Source organism: Oncorhynchus mykiss, chromosome 10 (assembly GCF_057628025.1).
Source record: "Oncorhynchus mykiss isolate SJ-2025 chromosome 10, ASM5762802v1, whole genome shotgun sequence".
NCBI lineage: Eukaryota > Metazoa > Chordata > Actinopteri > Salmoniformes > Salmonidae > Oncorhynchus > Oncorhynchus mykiss.
Window position 1 is genome coordinate 34,458,523 of NC_143031.1, and position 18,749 is coordinate 34,477,271.

General features: G+C 42.6%; 1 protein-coding gene across 2 annotated transcripts in view; it reads right to left on the minus strand.

Annotated features, from left to right (window-relative positions):
- Positions 1–18,749, minus strand: part of LOC110533693 (olfactory receptor-like protein COR4) — a 25,757-nt gene continuing 7,008 nt past the window's right edge. Inside the window, exons 1-2 of one of the 2 annotated variants that reach the window (XM_090186416.1) lie at positions 2,503–2,630; positions 1–1,007 (exon numbers count right to left, since the gene is read on the minus strand). In XM_090186416.1, coding sequence (XP_090042542.1) covers positions 46–990 — 945 coding nt within the window. In that variant the 5' untranslated portion in view covers positions 991–1,007; positions 2,503–2,630 and the 3' untranslated portion in view covers positions 1–45. Of the gene's footprint in view, positions 1,008–2,502; positions 2,631–18,749 lie in introns of those variants that run through there. The other variant, XM_090186415.1, reaches the window with a different exon arrangement.

Sequence of the window (18,749 nt, forward strand, 5' to 3'; positions counted from 1 at the left end):
TAGGGACAAACACTTTTTATTCACTTTTACACATTAAAAAGTATATTACAATCGAAGAGACTTAATCTTGGACTGGAACATATTCTTTAACACTTTGTAAATCTCTTTGGACTGAAGCCCATAGATAATCGGGTTAAGACAAGGAGCAACCAGAGGAAATATAATGGACGCCACTTTCCTGTGATTTGACCACTGTGGGTACCGATGAAGAAAGACAATGATGAAACCTGTCATCAGCATGATGACGTATACAGCCAGGTGTGTGAAACAAGTGTTCAGGGCTTTGCTGTTCAGCGACTTGCTCTTACTCCGCACACACACCATGGTGATCCTAATGTATGTCAGAGACACACTCAAAATGGAGGCGATAAAAAGGAGCGCAGTGAAAAAGAGTCCGTATATGTCATTTATAAACACACTCTCACAGGAGAGCTTGAATAACGAAGCGTTGTCACAGAAAGGATTGAAAACGTTTGACCTGCAGCGTGATAAGCGGACAGAGAGACCTATAAGGACCGCCACAAAGAGAAATGCCACACCCCAGGCAAACACACACAGTTTTACCAGCATTTTGTTGTTCATGATGGTGGCGTATCGCAAAGGGTTGCAGATGGCCATATACCTGTCAAAAGCCATGATCATTAGTATTGTATGTCCGGTCGTAGCAAACATGTGACCGCAGAACGCTTGTATGGCACACTCAACATAGGTAATATATCTTTCTGCACTTGCTTTGAAAATATCACTCAGCGCTCGAGGTATGAAGGTGGTGATGCTGAGAGCATCGTTGAAAGACATGTTGCAAAGGAGGATGTACATGGGCTGGTGCAGGCTCCTCTCCATGCAGATCACCACTGCGAGGCTGATGTTGGCCACCATTGTGAAGATGTAGATAACAAGGAGGATGATGAAGGCAGGGTAGGAGGACTGGTGGGTGACGTTTAACCCCTCTAGGAGGAGAACATGCGCATTGTATGTATGGTTCTCCATCTGAGGGGCGGAGAGACCTGAAAGAGAGAAGAGAATTAATAGAAAAACACATAAGATACAGTTCCAATCAATCCAAAAATGTATTATATTTCTAATCAAATCCCGACACTGCCACCAATTTCATGTGAAACTGGAATGACTTAGTCAAAGTTAAAGAAAATGTAAATGGCTAATGAAAAAGGTGTATACATAGACGCCACTCACTTAATTTAATAAACGGCCCCTGCTACATAAACATACAGGCTTTATTCTAACATCTCATACCATTGACAGAGAGAGAGAGTGAGAAGTTATTCAACTAGATTCCTCTGTGTCCAGTTCACCCTATCTGAAACACCAGCCAGAAAAAGCAACACCACCACCTTTTATTAGGTTAGGGGTGGTATCTCTAATGCTGGGGTATGTACCGTAGGTTCGGTCACAGTACTCTGTGGGGAAACCGCTGCCAAGCAACAGGCTCTAAATTTGTCTCATCTCTCAGGTTCAGTAACTCACCTACAGTCTATAAGCCTAACCCGCCAGGGTTCAACATTAACGTGCTGGCCTAGTGCCAGTATACATTATATTCGGAACTTATTCAGACCCTTTAGCTTTTTCCACATTTTGTTAGGTTACAGCCTTATTCTAAAATGTATTACATTGTTTTTTCCCTCATCAATCTGGACGCATTACCCCCTAATGACAAAGCAAAAACTGTTTTTTACAAATTTTTGCTAATTTATAAAAAATAACACAACTGAAATTTTACGTTTACAGTACTTTGTTGAAACACCTTTGGCAGCGATTACAGCCTCGAGTCTTCTTAGGTATGACGCTACAAGCTTCGCACGCCTGTATTTGGGGAGTTTCTCCCATTCTTCTCTGCAGATCCTCTCAAACTCTGTCAGGTTGGATGGGGAGAATTGCTGCACAGCTATTTTCTTAATTCTTTAATTTATTCTTTAATTCTATTTCATATATTTTCAGGTTTCTCCAGAGATGTTCGATCGGGTTCAAGTCCAGGCTCTGGCTGGGCCACTCAATGACATTCAGAGACTTGTCCCGAAGCCACTCCTGGGTTGTCTTGGCTGTCTGCTTAGTGTCGTTGTCCTGTTGGAAGGTGAACCTTCCCCCCAGTCTGAGGTCCTAAGCACTCTGGAGCAGGTGTTCATCAAGGATCTTTTTATACTTTGCTCCGTGCTTTTTGGCAAACTCCAAGCAGGCTGTCATATACCTTTTACTGAGGAGTGGCTTCCATTTGGCCACTCTACCATAAAGGCCTGAAAGGTGGAGTGCTGCGTTAACTATTCATGAAAATCGCAAATGAAATGAAATAAATATGCCATCTCTCAAGCTTAGCCTTTTGTAAACACTGTCATCTCAGATTTTCAAAATATGCTTCTCAACCATAGGAAAACAATCATTTGTGTAAAAGTGGCTAGCTAGCGTAGCATTTAGCGTTAGCATTAGCGTTAGCATCCAGCACGCAAGATTTCAACAAAAACATAAAAGCCTTCAAATAAAATAATTTACCTTTTAAGAACTTCGGATGTTTTCAATGAGGAGACTCTCAGTTAGATAGCAGATGCTCAGTTTTTCCAAAAAAGATTATTTGTGTATTAGAAATAGCTCCGTTTTGTACATCACATTTGGCTACCAAAAAAAAAAACGAAAATTCAGTCCTCAAAACGCAAACTTTTTTCCAAATTAACTCCATAATATCGACTGAAAACATGGCAAACGTTTAGAATCAATCCTCACAGTGTTTTTCACATATCTCTTCAATGATATATCGTTCGTGGAAGCATGGTTTCTCCCCTCAATCAAATGGAAAAGTACAAGCAGCTGGCGTTTGCGCACCGAATTCCACGCAGGACACCAGGCGGACACTTGGAAAATGTAGTCTCTTATGGTCAATCTTCCAATGATATGCCTACAAATACGTCACAATGCTACAAACACCTTGGGGAAACGACAGAAAGTGTAGGCTCATTCCTTGCGCAATCACAGCCATATAAGGAGACAATGGAAAACAGAGCTTCAGAGATTCTGCTCATTTCCTGCTTGACGCATCATCTTGGTTTCGCCTGTAGAATGAGTTCTGGGGCACTTACAGACAATATCTTGGCAGATTCTGAAACTTCAGAGTGTTTTCTTTCCAAAACGATCAATAATATGCATAGTCGAGCATCTTTTCGTGACAAAATATTGCGCTTAAAACGGGAACGTTTTTTATCCAAAAATGAAATAGCGCCCCTAGAGATCCAAGAGGTTAAGGAGAAGTGTGTCACGTTCTGACCTTAGTTCCTTTGTTTTGTCTTTGTTTTAGTATGGTCAGGGCATGAGTTGGGGTGGGCAGTCTATGTTCTTTTTTCTATGATTTGGGATTTCTGTGTTTGGCCTGGTATGGTTCTCAATCAGAGGCAGCTGTCAATCGTTGACCCTGATTGAGAACCATACTTAGGTAGCCTGTTTTCACCCTTGAGTTGTGGGTGATTGTTTCCTATTTTCTGTGTCTGTGTGTTCCACACGGAACTGTTCCGGTTTTTGTTATTTCACGTTGTTATTTTGTATTTTTCTGTGTTCTATTAAAAGTATCATGAACACTTACCACGTGTTCCTTACCACACCATTGGTCCTCCGATCCTTCCTACTACTCCTCGTCAGAGGAGGAAGAAGACTGCGACAGAATCACCCACCACAACCGGACCAAGCAGCGTGGTACCCAGGAGCAGGTTCAAGACTCCTGAACTTGGGAGGAGATCTTGGATGGCAAGGGACCCTGGGTACAGCCGGGAGAATATCGCCGCAGCATTATGAGGAGCTAATATGGCAGCGCGTCTGGGACAAGAGGCAGCCCCAAAAAAATGTATTGGGGGGGAGACACAGGGAGTGTGGCTAAGTCAGGTAGGAGACCTGAGCCATCTCCCCATGCTTACCGTGGAAAGAGGTGGACCGGGCAGGCACCGTGTTATGCCGTGAGACGCACAGGTCCCCGGTGCGCAGGCATAGCCCGGTGCGTTACATAGCAGCGCCTCGTATCGGCCGGGCTAGAGTGGGCATCGAGCCAGGTGCCTTGAAGCCGGCTCAGCGCATCTGGTCTCCAATGCGTCTCCTCGGGCCGGGGTACATAGCAGCAGCCCTACGCATGGTGTCCCCGGTTCGCCGGCACAGCATAGTGCGGTCTATTCCTCCTCGCCGCACTGGCCTGGCTACGGGGAGCATCCAGCCAGGTAGGGTTGTGCAAGCTCGGTGCTCGAGACCTCCAGTGCGCCTCCACGGTCCGGTCTATCCGATGCCTCCTACACACACCAGGCCTCTGGTGGCAGCCCCCCGCACCAGGCTTTCTCTCCTTCTCCTCCCTGCAGGTACTGTCCAGCGCTGCCAGAGTCTCCCATCTGTCCTGAGCTGCCAGAGTCTCCCGTCTGTCCTGAGCTGCCAGAGTCGCCCGTCTGTCCTGAGCTGCCAGAGTCTCTCATCTGTCCTGAGCTGCCAAAGTCTCCCGTCTGTCCTGAGCTGCCAGAGTCTCCCGTCTGTCCTGAGCTGCCAGAGTCGCCCATCTGTCCTGAGCTGCCAGAGTCGCCCGTCTGTCCTGAGCTGCCAGAGTCGCCCGTCTGTCCTGAGCTCCCAGAGTCGCCCGTCTGTCCTGAGCTGCCAGAGTCTCCCGTCTGTCCTGAGCTGCCAGAGTTGCCCGTCTGTCCTGAGCTGCCAGAGTCGCCCGTCTGTCCTGAGCAACCAGAGTCGCCCGTCTGTCAGGAGCTGCCAGAGTCGCCCGCCAGTCAGGAGTTTCCAGAGCCGCCCGCCAGTCAGGAGCTGCCAGAGCCGCCCGCCAGTCAGGAGCTGCCAGAGCCGCCGGTCAGTCAGGAGCTGCCAGAGCCGCCTGTCAGTCAGGAGCTGCCAGAGCCGTCCGTTACTCCGGTGCTGCCGAAATCGCCCTTCACTCTGGAGCTGCCGGAATCGCCCGTCACTCAGGCGCTGCCGGAATCGCCCTTCACTCCAGAGCTGCCGGAGTCTCCCGCCTGTCCGGTGCTGCCGGAATCTCCCATCCATTCGGGACCCGTTGCTAGGGTCCCCAGTCCGAGGTCGGCGGCGAGGGTCGCCGCTCTAAATAGGCCACGGAGGCGGGTTAACTTCTTATGGTATAGGGGGCAGCATTTTCACTTTTGGATAAATAGTGTGCCCAATTTCAACTTCCTGCTACTCATGCCAAGAATATAAGATATGCATATTATTAGTAGATTTGGATAGAAAACACTCAGAAATTTCTAAAACTGTTTGGATCATGTCTGTGAGTATAACATAACTTATGTAGCAGGCAAAACCCCGAGGACTAACCGTTCAGATTCTTTTTTTTTTTTAGGTCTCTGTCTGTTCACTGTGTTCTCATTGGGAAACGATATTTCTTAGGAACTTGTTTTCAGTTCCTACTGCTTCCACTGGATGTCACCAGTCTTTGGAATTTGGTTGAGGATATTCATTTGTGCAATGAAGAAGTATGGCCATCTAGGAACTGCGTAACACTGTTGAGAGTTGCGCAAGACTTGAAAAGTAGCTTGGTTTGTTGTATTCCTGTATTGAACACAGATAGACCCATCTTCAATTTGATCGATTATTAACGTTTAAAAATACCTAAAGTTGTATTACAAAAGTAGTTTGAAATGTTTTGGCAAAGTTTACAGGCAACTTTTGAAATATTTTGTAGTGACGTTGCGCAATTTGGAAGCTTTTTTTTTCTTGCCAGATAAATTGACATTTTGGATATATATGGACGGAATTAATCGAACAAAAGGACCAATTGTGATGTTTATGGGACATATTGGAGTGCCAACAAAAGAACCTCGTCAAAGGTAAGGCATGTTGTATATTTTATTTCTGCGTTTTGTGTAGCGCCTGCAAGGTTGAAATATGCTACCCTCTTTGTTTACTGTTGTGCTATCATCAGATAATAGCTTCTTATGATTTCGCCGAAAAGCCTTTTTAAAATCTGACATGTTGGCTGGATTCACAACGAGTGTAGCTTTAACTTAGTATCTTACATGTGTGCTTTAATGAAAGTTAGATTTTTATATAAATTTATTTGAATTTGCCGCGCTGCATTTTCCCTGGCTTTTGGCCAAGTGGGACGCAAGTGTACCCAATACCATACGAAGTTAAGAGGCGGACAAAGACTATGATAGAGTGGGGTCCACGTCCCGCGCCAGAGCCGCCACCGCGGACAGACGCCCACCCAGACCCTCCCCTATAGGTTCAGGTTTTGCGGCCGGAGTCCGCACCTTTGGGGCGGGGGGTACTGTCACGTTCTAACCTTAGTTCCTTTGTTTTGTCTTCGTTTTAGTATGGTCAGGGCGTGAGTTGGGGTCGGCAGTCTATGTTCTTTTTTCTATGATTTGGGATTTCTGTGTTTGGCCTGGTATGGTTCTCAGTCAGAGGCAGCTGTCAATCGTTGTCCCTGATTGAGAACCATACTTAGGTAGCCTGTTTTCACCCTTGAGTTGTGGGTGATTGTTTCCTATTTTCTGTGTCTGTGTGTTCCACACAGAACTGTTTTGGTTTTTGTTATTTCACGTTGTTATTTTATATTTTTCTGTGTTCTATTAAAAGTATCATGAACACTTACCACGCTGTGCATTGTTCCTCCGATCCTTCCTACTACTCCTCGTCAGAGAAGGAAGAAGACTGCTACAAAGTGTATCTATAATTCCGTGCATAGTAGATGTATCTTTAATCAATGTTTATTATAAGTATTTCTGTGAATTGATGTGGCTCTCTACAAAATCACTGGATGTTTTTGGAACTGCTGAACGTAACGCACCAATGTAAACTCAGATTTATGGATATAAATATGAACTTTACCGAACAAAATATACATATATTGTGTAACATGAAGTCCTATGAGTGTCATCTGATGAAGATCATCAAAGGTTAGTGATTCAGTTTATCTATATTTCTGCTTTTTGTGACTCCTCTCTTTGGTTGGAAAATGGCTGAATGCTTTCTGTGACTAGTTGCTGACCTAACATGTTGTGCTTTCGCGGAAAAGCGTTTTTGAAATCGAACACTGTGGTTGGATTAACGAGAAGTTTAAATGGTGTGAAATACTTCCATGTTTGAGGAATGTTAATTATGGGATTTCTGTTGTTTTGAATTTGGTGCCCTGCAGTTTCACTGGCTGTTGAGAGGTGGTATGCTCACGTCCCGAACGATCCCAGAGAGGTTAAATGTTTTGGTCACGCTGGCTGCAGTGAAGGAGAGCCTGCAGGTTTTGGTAGCAGACCGTGTCAGTGGCACTGTATTGTCCTCAAAGCGAGCAAAGAAGTAGTTTAGTTTGTCTGGGAGTAAGACATCGTGGTCCGCGACGGTGCTGGTTTTCTTTTTGTAGTCCATGATTGACTGTAGACTCTGCCACATACCTCTCGTGTCTGAGCCGTTGAATTGTGACTCTACTTTGTCTCTATACTGACGCTTAGCTTGTTTGATTGCCTTGTGGAGGGAATAGCTACACTGTTTGTATTCGTTTCCGGTCGCCTTGCCCTGATTAAAAGCAGTGGTACGCGCTTTCAGTTTTGTGTGAATGCTGCCATCAATCCATGGTTTCTGGTTGGGAAAGGTTTTAATAGTCGCTGTGGGTACAACATCACCGATGCACTTGCTAATAAACTCACTCACCGAATCAGCATATTCATCAATGTTATTGTCCAACGCTATGCGGAACATATCCCAGTCCACGTGATCGAAGCAATCTTGAAGTGTGGAATCCGATTGGTCGGACCAGCGTTGAACAGACCTGAGCATGGTCGTTTCCTGTTTTAGTTTCTGTCTACAGGCTGGGAGCAACAAAACGGAGTCGTGGTCAGATTTTCCAAAATGAGGGATGGGTAGGGCTTTTAATGCGACACGAAAGTTAGAGTAACACTGATCCAGGGGTTTGCCAGCCCGGGTCGCACATTCTTAAAGCTGATAAAAATTTAGCGGGCCTTGTTTTCAGATTAGCCTTATTAACCTCTTATGGCTGCAGGGGCAGTATTGAGTAGTAGCTTGGATGAAAGGATAATGGACATTATCGAACAAATCAAGCATTTATTGTGGAACTAGGATTCCTGGGAGTGCATTCTGATGAAGATCGTCAAAGGTAAGGGAATAGTTATAATGTTATTTCTGATTTCTGTTGACTCCAACATGGCGGATAATTTATTTTCTGAGCGCCATCTCAGATTATTGCATGGTATGCTTTTTCCGTAAAGTTTTTTTGAAATCTGACACAGTGGTTGCATTAAGGAGAGGTATATCTATATTTCCATGTCTAACAATGAATTTATCAACATTTATAATGAGTATTTCTGTAAAATGATGTGGCTCTCTGCAATATCACAGGATGTTTTTGGAACTAGTGAACGTAACACGCCAATGTATACTGAGATTTTTTTATATAAATATGAACTTTATCAAACAAAACATACATGTATTGTGTAACATGAAGTCATATGAGTGTCATCTGATGAAGATCATCAAAGGTTAGTGATTCATTTTATCTATATTTATGCTTTTTGTGACTCCTCTCTTTGGCTGGAAAAAAATGGCGCCACAGAAAAAGTATTCTGTGAGTTGGTGGTGACCTATCATAATCGTTTGTGGTGCTTTCGCTGTAAAGCCTATTTAAAATCGGACACCGTGTGGGATTAACAACAAGATTACCTTTAAAACGGTATAAGATACATGTATGTTTGAGGAATTTTAATTATGAGATTTCTGTTGTTAACGGGATTGCAGCCCTAAGTTAAAATCCCCAGCTACAATAAATGCAGCCTCAGGATATGTGGTTTCCAGTTTAGATAGAGTCCAATGAAGTTCTTTCAGGGCCGTCGATGTGACTGCTTGGGGGGGATATACACGACTGGGATTGTAATCGAAGAGAATTCTCTCTCTCATTTGATTGTAAGGAATTCTAGGTCAGGTGAACAAAAGGACTTGAGTTCCTGTATTTTGTTATGATCACACCACGTCTCGTTAATCATAAGGCATACACCCCCGCCCTTCTTCTTACCAAAGAGTTTTTTGTTTCTGTCTGCGAAATGCGTGAAGAAACCAGGTGGCTGTACCGACTCTGATAATGTATCCCGAGTGAACCATGTTTCCGGGAAACAAAGAACATTACAATCTCTGATGTCCCTCTGGAAGGCAACCCTTGCTCGGATTTTGTCTACCTTGTTGTCAAGAGACTGGACATTGGCGAGTAGTATACTCGGGAGCGGAGCGCGATGTGGTGTCTATGGAGCCTGACCAGAAGACCGCTCCGTCTGTCCCTTCTGCGGCGCCATTGTTTTGGGTCGCCAGCTGTGATCCGATCCATTGTCCTGGGAGGTGGACCAAACAGAGGATCCACTTCGGGAAAGTCGTATTTCTGGTCGTAATGTTGGTAAGTTTACGTTGCTCTTATATCCAATAGTTCCTCCCAGCTGTATGTAATAAAACTTACGATTTCCTGGGGTAACAATGTAAGAATGAATACATTTAAAAAAATACTGCATAGTTTCCTAGGAACGCGAAGCGAGGCACCCATCTCAGTCGGCGCCGGAAACTACAACGGATGGAATGTAATGGACATTTTTACGTTTGTGCTTTTGTAATAAAGCATTTCTGTGTTCTGTTTATGCTTTTATAATAACCCATTTCTGTGTTCATGCAAGTGACCGATTGAACACCTCACTATCAGTATCTGCAATTTGGCAGTATGCCCAGAACCTTGTTTTGAGAATGAAAGGGATATCTCAGTTTCAAGGTCTCAGCTTGGAGAGAAGAAGCCTTGTCAGGTATTGGTCTGCCACATGCATGAACCAGTATTGGTCAGTCACATGCATGAACCAAACATTAATGATTAATTAATTATGACTGATGAATACACTAAATCATGCAAATATTACTTTCTGTGTACGTATATAAGAACGGGACTGTCCCGTTGGAGCTCCTGATCGACATGTGTACTTGGTACATTGAGTTGGTTGGAACCCCTCCAGAGCTTTGACAATGAACAATGATTCATTTAAGATTGACTTTGTAAGAATTTCCACAGCAGATAATTTTCCTGTCAAAATGTAACAAGTACTTATGGGTGTCAGGGAACATTTTTGGAGTAAAAAGTACATTATTTTCTTTAGGAATATAGTGAAGTAAAAGTAAAAGATACCAAAGAAAACTACTTAAGTAGTACTTTAAAGTATTTTTACCTAAGTACTTTACACCACTGGTGCAGGGTGCATAGTCCGTTGATGAGAAGATCATTGTGGATCAGGTGGCCAGTTTGTGGGGGCCATGGTGAGGAGGAAGAGGTGGCAGGAGGTTTTGATCGTAATTGACCTAAACTGTTTGCCAGAGGCAAGTCTTTGGAAGAGGGGGTGTCCAGGATGGAAGAGGGAGGCGATGATCTTTCCCACACGCTTCCTTGCGCTGGAGCCGTGCAGGACCTCGATGGAGGGTAGGTGGCAGCCGATAACCCTCTCAGCAGACCGGACAATATGTTGCAGTTTTCCCATGGACCAGGCAGACGTATTCCTGAACCACACAGTGATCGAGGAGGTGAAGATGGACTTGATGATGGTAGTGTAGAATTAAATCAGTATTGTCAATGAGAATTTTAATTTCTTCAGCTGATGCAAGTACATCCACTGGTGTACCTTCTTGATGGCTGTGAAGTTATCCTCCCACTTGAGGTTGTGGGAGATGATGGTCCCCAGGAATTAAAATTAAAATGTCTCCCAATGCTTACAGCTGTGCCATTGATTTCAAGGGGGAGAGGTCATGAGGGACGCTTCCTGAAGTCAATCACCTTCACAGTTTTCAGAGTGTTCAGCTCCAGGTTATTTTGACTGCACCAGGCCACAGGAAACAAGATAATACATAATGGATAAAGCAGAAACAGATTGGTACCCAGGTATGGGGTAGTGTCATGATGTTGGCCTGGGGGGTAGGTTTATGACAGTCATAAATACCTCTTCCCCCCTGTTTCCTCTCTCTACCCTACTGATGTGACATTTGAAAACCCTTTAGTTAACATAGAGATTCTGGGAACATCAGAAGGTGGGGGGAAATGAACTATATTCTGGTAATCCGACCAATTGAACATATGCGGTGGTACTTAATGAATATGATGTCAGTTCGGTTATCATCTGAGACATTCTCATCAATGATAAGATGACATAAACTCTACAGTGGAAAGTCTGCACATTGTAGTTATTAGATTCACAGGGAACTGTTGTTCAATTTAAATGTTTGAATATAAAATTATTGTTGAAGAGATTAAATGTAATTTTAGCTTCCAAATGAGAGATTTGGGTTTTCATAAGGTTAGGGCTCAGCTCAATCAGTGGCCTGCCCCTGTGAAGGGACATGGGTTATAAAACTTTTCAAACACGCCCTCCTCTCCCTTCCTATATAAAGCCTTGACGACAATATAACCTCCTGTTCCAAGTACGTGAGGTCTGCAGCCTCTGCGTAAAAAGGACTAACATGTCAACTACAGAACTAAGCCAACCTCAGCGTGAGCTTTGGTTTCAAATGGTATGAACTTTGAACTCTTATTCACTACATAAGTGATACCTTCTAGCCGTTGAGTTAGCCACAGCAGCTGCAAACGCGGGCTAGGAAAGAACAGACAGAGTATCCCGTCTACCACACAACGACGTTAATACTACGTATCTAATTGACCACCAGAGACATTCTCCAAAGGACAAAGGACTCGGTTTGGCAACACGGCCTTACATCTATCACCAACCTACCGAAGTGCAGCTCAGAGTAAATATTTATTGCATTTTCCTTTTCCAAATGGGCGGTAATTTAGAATGCATAAGATACTATATTTACGATAGCACAGCTTCTCCCTTTGTCCCTCAGTCTTCCCGCTCTTTCACTCAAACCCAGCCCCTTATCTTTTGTGTAACCAGCTGACGTTTTCCTTTATGATGTCATTTGTAATCAAGGTATGATTAATTCTGTGTATATGTAATTCTGTGTGATTAGTTAGGTATTTAGTAAATAAATAATTAAACCCAATTTTGTATTGCTGATTCAACTTGTTAGCCAGGGTTCGTGAAGATAACCAAGAATTTACAACTTTCAGATGAGACTGAATTAAGGTGACGATTAATATTGACTGCTATTGATGTAAAATGTTACTAGGTCTTTAAGAGTTTATTCGGAAGATAACCACTCTATAAATATTATTTTGTGGTGCCCCGACTCTCTAGTTAATTACATTTACATGATTAGCTCAATCAGGTAATATTAGTTATGGAGAAAGGATTTTATAGAATAGCATGTCATATCACTTAATCCGGCTGTAACGGTCTTCTTCCTCCTCTGACGAGGAGTAGTAGGAAGGATCGGAGGATCAATGCGCAACGTGGAAGTGTCCATATTTTTACTAAAGAAATTGAACACTGAACAAAAACAACAAAGTGAACGAACAAAACCGAAACAGTTCTGTCTGGTGCAGAATACAAACACTCAGCAGAAAATAATCACATACAAATCAAGGGTGAAAACAGGGTACCTAAGTATGGTTCTCAATCAGGGACAACGATTGACAGCTGCCTCTGATTGAGAACCATACCAGGCCAAACACAGAAATACCAACTCATAGAAAAACAAACATAGACAACCCACCCAACTCACGCCCTGACCATACTAAAACAAAGACATAACAAAAGAACTAAGGTCAGAACGTGACACCGACATAGCCAAAGACACGACAGTAGGTAGTGGGGAGTGGAAGTTCACTGCATATCAATGACCACTATCTGAGCCATAATCATGACATCAAGGATATTTATGAGGACTTTTTTATGCAAAACATATATATTTCTTATGCACTGTGGCTGACGCAACAGATCAGAATGTTTAGCTTAAAATGTTGATAAACTATAAGGCTATTTCTTCACATTATAAGTGCAACAATTTGCACATGGTAGTAGGATATAAGTGCAAATGTTCCATTAGCAGAAAACACAATAATAAAAAGTGACCACAAATGCAATTACGCATGTAATGCTTTTATTATAAAGGTGCATTTTTATAGTGAAAGTTGTCTTACCCAAACTTGAAACTCACAGGCTGCTTATGTAGGCCACTAAGACTCTGCATCCCTTGTAAAGCAGGTTGTGTTTAATTTTTAAAAGTTATTTGGCCACTTTGAAAAAGGCTGTGATAGCATATAATTCACAAGTGATAGGCAAATATTGTCACACATCAGGCTATTCTTTATTTAATCTTGTGGAAGGTGGAAACAGCGGACCGAAACGCAGCATTGTGAGCATACATACTTCTTTATTATAAGATGTCACCAACAAAACAATAAACATCAAACCGAAACCGTGAAGCCAACGTAGTGCCTACAGGTGGACAACTACCCACAAGTACAGGTGGGAAAAGGGCTACCTAAGTATGGTTCTCAATCAGAGACAACGATAGACAGCTGCCTCTGATTGAGAACCACACCCGGCCAAACACACAGAAATACAAATCATAGAAAAAGGGACATGCCCACCCAGATCACACCCTGACCAAACCAAAATAGAGACATAAAACCTCTAAGGTCAGGGCGTGAAACTAAATTCTATATGTGTAAAATTTGTTTTGATTTAGAATGGACCAGTATCATGCACCTGTATCGAAACAGGGGCAGCTGGAAAAAATGTAATCTATGCACTTAAATAGCGATTGGAGGATCCTTTTCCAGTGGTTCATTTTCATGCCAGCCAGGTAGACTATACTCCTGTTGTAAAGATAAGCAATGCGCTTAACACTAGGAAAGTTGAGAAACAAATATAGTAGGCCTAACCTATAGATAGCTGAGGGGATAGGACGAGGAAAACACTATCCAGTCTCGCTTTTATTTCACATGTTCCAAGTCAGTCAGATGGGTCTCCTGTAGGAAAACAATCGGTACCTTTTCTCTTTTAAGCTGAGCCAATACTTTTGGTCTCATAATGTGATAATGTGAGTGTCCATAGGAATCCATTGAGCTGATGCTAAGATCCTAAGGAAATCGGAGGCTATAATCCAGTAACATGCAGGAGGCGGAAGATTATGATTATTCTCCTGACAGGGATTCCCAGGGTGTCTAAATATTGAGATTACATTGTTTTTGCCTGGCCTATCACAGAGAGCATTATCCATACTGGTCGTTAAAGACCCGCATTTATAATAAGCAAAGCTATTCCACTGCTTTGCACCACTTTGCCAGAAGGGTTTTCCAGACACCATAAAAGCAGACTTTGGCCTACAGTTGGCCATATAATTCACTGTGTACCTACGGACAGAGATCCATCAAGGAAATCAGACATATGTGTACTACTCCTAAGCAAATGGAGAGGGTAAGTGCTTGCAGGGAACCCTGGAGGAAGGAATATGGGCCTACCTGTCCTACCTACCACAAGACCTCAATTTACATGACCTCTTTTGTGGCTTAAATCCCAGAATAGTGAATATCTGGAATTATTTTAAAGTTTGCTCTACATAACTCTCAGAGTGACCTATGATACATAGAAGGATATAAGGATGGATTAACTCCAACTAAAGGGGGCAATAATTGTATAAAGGACAGTCGCGTCTTCCCCAACAAAGACATCTGCGAAGACAGGAAGAGATACACACCTCGACGGACAGATACACACCTCGATGGATCTGCAAGGCATTGGGCAAACTCAACTGAGATCACAGTAAAAGTGAAATAAAGTCAAAGGTGATAGATGATATCATGACGGACATTAAAGATCACATCTTATAGTTATTAGGTAACTAGTGGACAGTACACAGCTCTCTCTCTCAATCCCTGTCTCTAAAGCATGTGTGTTCTGAGTAGGCACCTCCTGTGCTGCACTTTTTACAGGGAACAATGAATGGAGCCAGGTCCTTGATGAGAACCTGCTTCAGAGTGCAAATGACCTTAGACTGGAGTGAAGAGTTACGTTCCAACAGGACATTGACTCCAAGCATATAGCCAAAGCAATGCTGGAATGGCTTCAGTACAATAATGTGTGTAAAACTCATTAAGTGGCCCAGCCAAAGCCCAGACTTGAAATCCATTGAAAATCTGTGTTAAAACTTGGAGATTGCTGTTCACCCCCGCTACCCATCTAAAAGAGCTTGAGAAAATCTGCAAGGAAGAATTAGAGAAAATCCCCAAATCCAGATGTGAGAAACTGATAGAGACATACCAAGACGATTCAGAGCTGCAATCTCCGCCAAAGGTGCTTCTACAAAGTATTGACTCAGGGGTGTGAATACACACGTAATGTAAATATTTCTGTATTTACTTTTCAATAAATATGCCAACATTTTGAAACACATGTTTTCACTTTGTGGTGGGATGGGGAGCATCGCTGAAAAGCTATTTTCAGGTGTCTCCAGAGATGTTAGATCGGGTTCAAGTCCGGCTATAGCTGGGCCACTCAAGGTCATTCAAAGATTTGTCCAGAAACCACTCCTGTGTTGTCTTGGCTGTGTGCTTAGGGTTGTTGTTCTGTTGGAAGGTAAACCTTCGCCCCAGAGTTCAATCTTGGTTTCATCAGACCAGATAATGTTGTTTCTCACGGTCTGATAGTCCTTTTGGCAAACTCATGTGCCTTTTACTAAAGAATGGCTCCCGTCTGGCCACTCTACCATAAAGGCTTGATTGGTGGAGTGCTTCTGGAAGGTTCTCCCATCTCCATAGAGGAACTGGAGCTCTGTCAGAGTGACCATTGGGTTCTTGGTCACCTCCCTGACCAAGGCCCTTCTCCCCCGATTGCTCAGTTTGGCCGGGTGGCCAGCTCTAGGAAGAGTCTTGATGGTTCCAAAATTCTTCCATTTAAGAATGATGGAAGCCACTGTATTCTTGGGGACCTTCAATGCTGAACCCAAAACATTGGTATCCTTCCCCAGATCTGTGCCTCTACACAATCCTGTCTCGGAGCTCTACAGACAATTCCTTTCGACCTCATGGCTTGGTTTTTGCTCTGACATGCACTGTCAACTGTGGTACCTTGTATAGACAGGTGTGTGTCTTTCCAAATCATGTCCAATGAATTTCAATAACCACAGGTGGACTCCAATCAAGTTGTAGAAAACATCTCAAGGATGATCAACGGAAACAGGATGCACCTGAGCTCAATTTCAAGTCTGAATACTTGTGTAAATAAGGTGATTTTGTTTTTTATTTTTAAAACATTTAAAACAAAGTCTGGTGCTCTCTAATGTGTGGATAGGCAACCGGACTGCACTCTGGTCAAGTGTCAATATCCCTGCAAATGAAAATGGTCAGATCTCCACGTAGAGCCAACCATCTGAGAAATAAGATTTGTTTAATATACTAACAAGTGGTTGCCATTGTGAATAATCCAATGATAATTGGTAGGACATATGAAAGGAAACATCGAAGAGCTTACCGGAATCTCTAAATGAAAATACTGGCAGATCAATAAAGTCAAGGGGTCTGAATACTTTCCGAATGCACTGTACTTATGTAAATAAGGTATTACATTTTTATTTAATTATACATTTGCCAAAATGTCAAAATGTCTAGAAACCTTTTTCGCTTTTGTAATGTCCGGGGTGTAGTGGAGGAAGGAGTCAGACGCAGGAGACAGAGAGTTCAGAGTAGGCACGTCTTTAATACACCGACCAGGTGAAAAAGCAGACGCCACTCAACACAAATACCCCAAACCACAGGGGAACTAAACTGTATCCAAAAGACAGCTCACCTACACGAAACAGCCGTGACATACATGCGTGCACGACAAGTACACATAGAACAATCCTGCACAAAGAGCAGGCGGGCCGGCTGGCTAATAAAGCCCAACTAATAACCAAATTAACAACAGGTGTAACCAATAAACAGACAAGGAGGGGGAGGGAAAAATCAGTGGCAGCTAGTAGGCCGGTGACGACGACCGCCGAGCGCCACCCGAACGGGAAGGGGAGCCACCTTCGGTAGGAGCCGTGACAGCTTTGTCATTATGGGCTATTGTGTGGAAATCGATGAGGAACATTTTTTATTTTATTCATTTTAGAATAAGGCTGTAACATAAAGGAATGTGGAAAAGGGAAGGTGTCTGAATACTTTCCAAATGCACTGTATGTTCAATGTCCACGGACGTCTGAGTGAGACAGGGCTCACTGGGACAGTGTTTGTTTACATTTACAGTGTTTACAGTGTTTAAACATTGGAGTAAAACAAGCTTATATTTTGGCTTCTGGTGGAGCTCATGGAGCTTGTATATTATTCATTTCTAAGTCCAAAAATGTATGTAGAAACTGCGGATCCCAGATTTAATAACTGAAACCCCATTATTGTGTCTCGATTTGCAAATACATATCAGAAATATCTGTGTGTGTACAGTATGTCAAATACATATCAGAAATGTCTGTGTGTGTACAGTATGTCAAATACATATCAGAAATGTCTGTGTGTGTACAGTATGCCAAATACATACCAGAAATGTCTGTGTGTGTACAGTATGTCAAATACATATCAGAAATGTCTGTGTTTTTACAGTATGTCAAATACATACCAGAAATGTCTGTGTTTGTACAGTATGTCAAATACATACCAGAAATGTCTGTGTTTGTACAGTATGTCAAATACATACCAGAAATGTGTGTGTGTGTACAGTATGTCAAATACATACCAGAAATGTCAGTGTTTGTACAGTATGTCAAATACATACCAGAAATGTCTGTGTGTGTGTACAGTATGTCAAATACATACCAGAAATGTCTGTGTGTGTACAGTACGTCAAATACATACCAGAAATGTCTGTGTGTGTGTACATTATGTCAAATACATACCAGAAATGTCTGTGTGTGTACAGTATGTCAAATACATACCAGAAATGTCAGTGTTTGTACAGTATGTCAAATACATACCAGAAATGTCTGTGTTTGTACAGTATGTCAAATACATACCAGAAATGTCTGTGTTTGTACAGTATGTCAAATACATACCAGAAATGTCTGTGTATGCAGCTCTGTGTGTTTCTTACTATGCTTGTTGTTTGAAGCAGGGTAGGGGTCATTTCAAATTAAGTTCACTCAATTCAGGAAGAGATTTTAATTTAAAAAAGGAAAAACTTAGATTCCCTTTTCAGTTTATTGATAAGTAGATTATGGAGTGATATTAGTGCCAACAGAAATTTGAATTTCAGTTTACTTGATTGGTTATATTGGAATTGACCCTAACCCTGTGTAGGCATATTGGTGTGTAAGAGTGACTCTGCTGTTTCATCACACATGTTTGTTTGTTTGTCATTGTTGCAACTTTTTTCTACAGTAGAGAGGCCATGTCTGACTAATGAATACCCCAATCACAGTCACAAAGCCACTAATCACGCCATGTAATACCAGGGGGTTAATGAGGCCTCTATAGGGACACAGCCTCAAGAAATTAATCTGAGTATGTAACATCTAACACTCTGAATCAGGTGATTCAATCTTTGGTTCTATGAGACCTAGAGTACTGTCCAGTCATATGGTCATCTGCAGCAAAACAATATACAAAAAGCTCTGACTCACTCAAAACAGTCCTGCCAGATTGGCTCTTCATTCTTCTATGAATGTCAACCAAATGCATCATAATCTCTCATGGCTTCCTGTTGAAAACATTTTACAATCCAGTCTTTGGGTTTTCTTTAGAAATGCTATATTTTTCAAGGAAACACAGTATTTTTCAGACCAATATGTGTATACGAGCAGAAAACATAACCATTAAACCAAACAGGCAAATTCTGGGCATTTGACATCCCTCAGGCCAA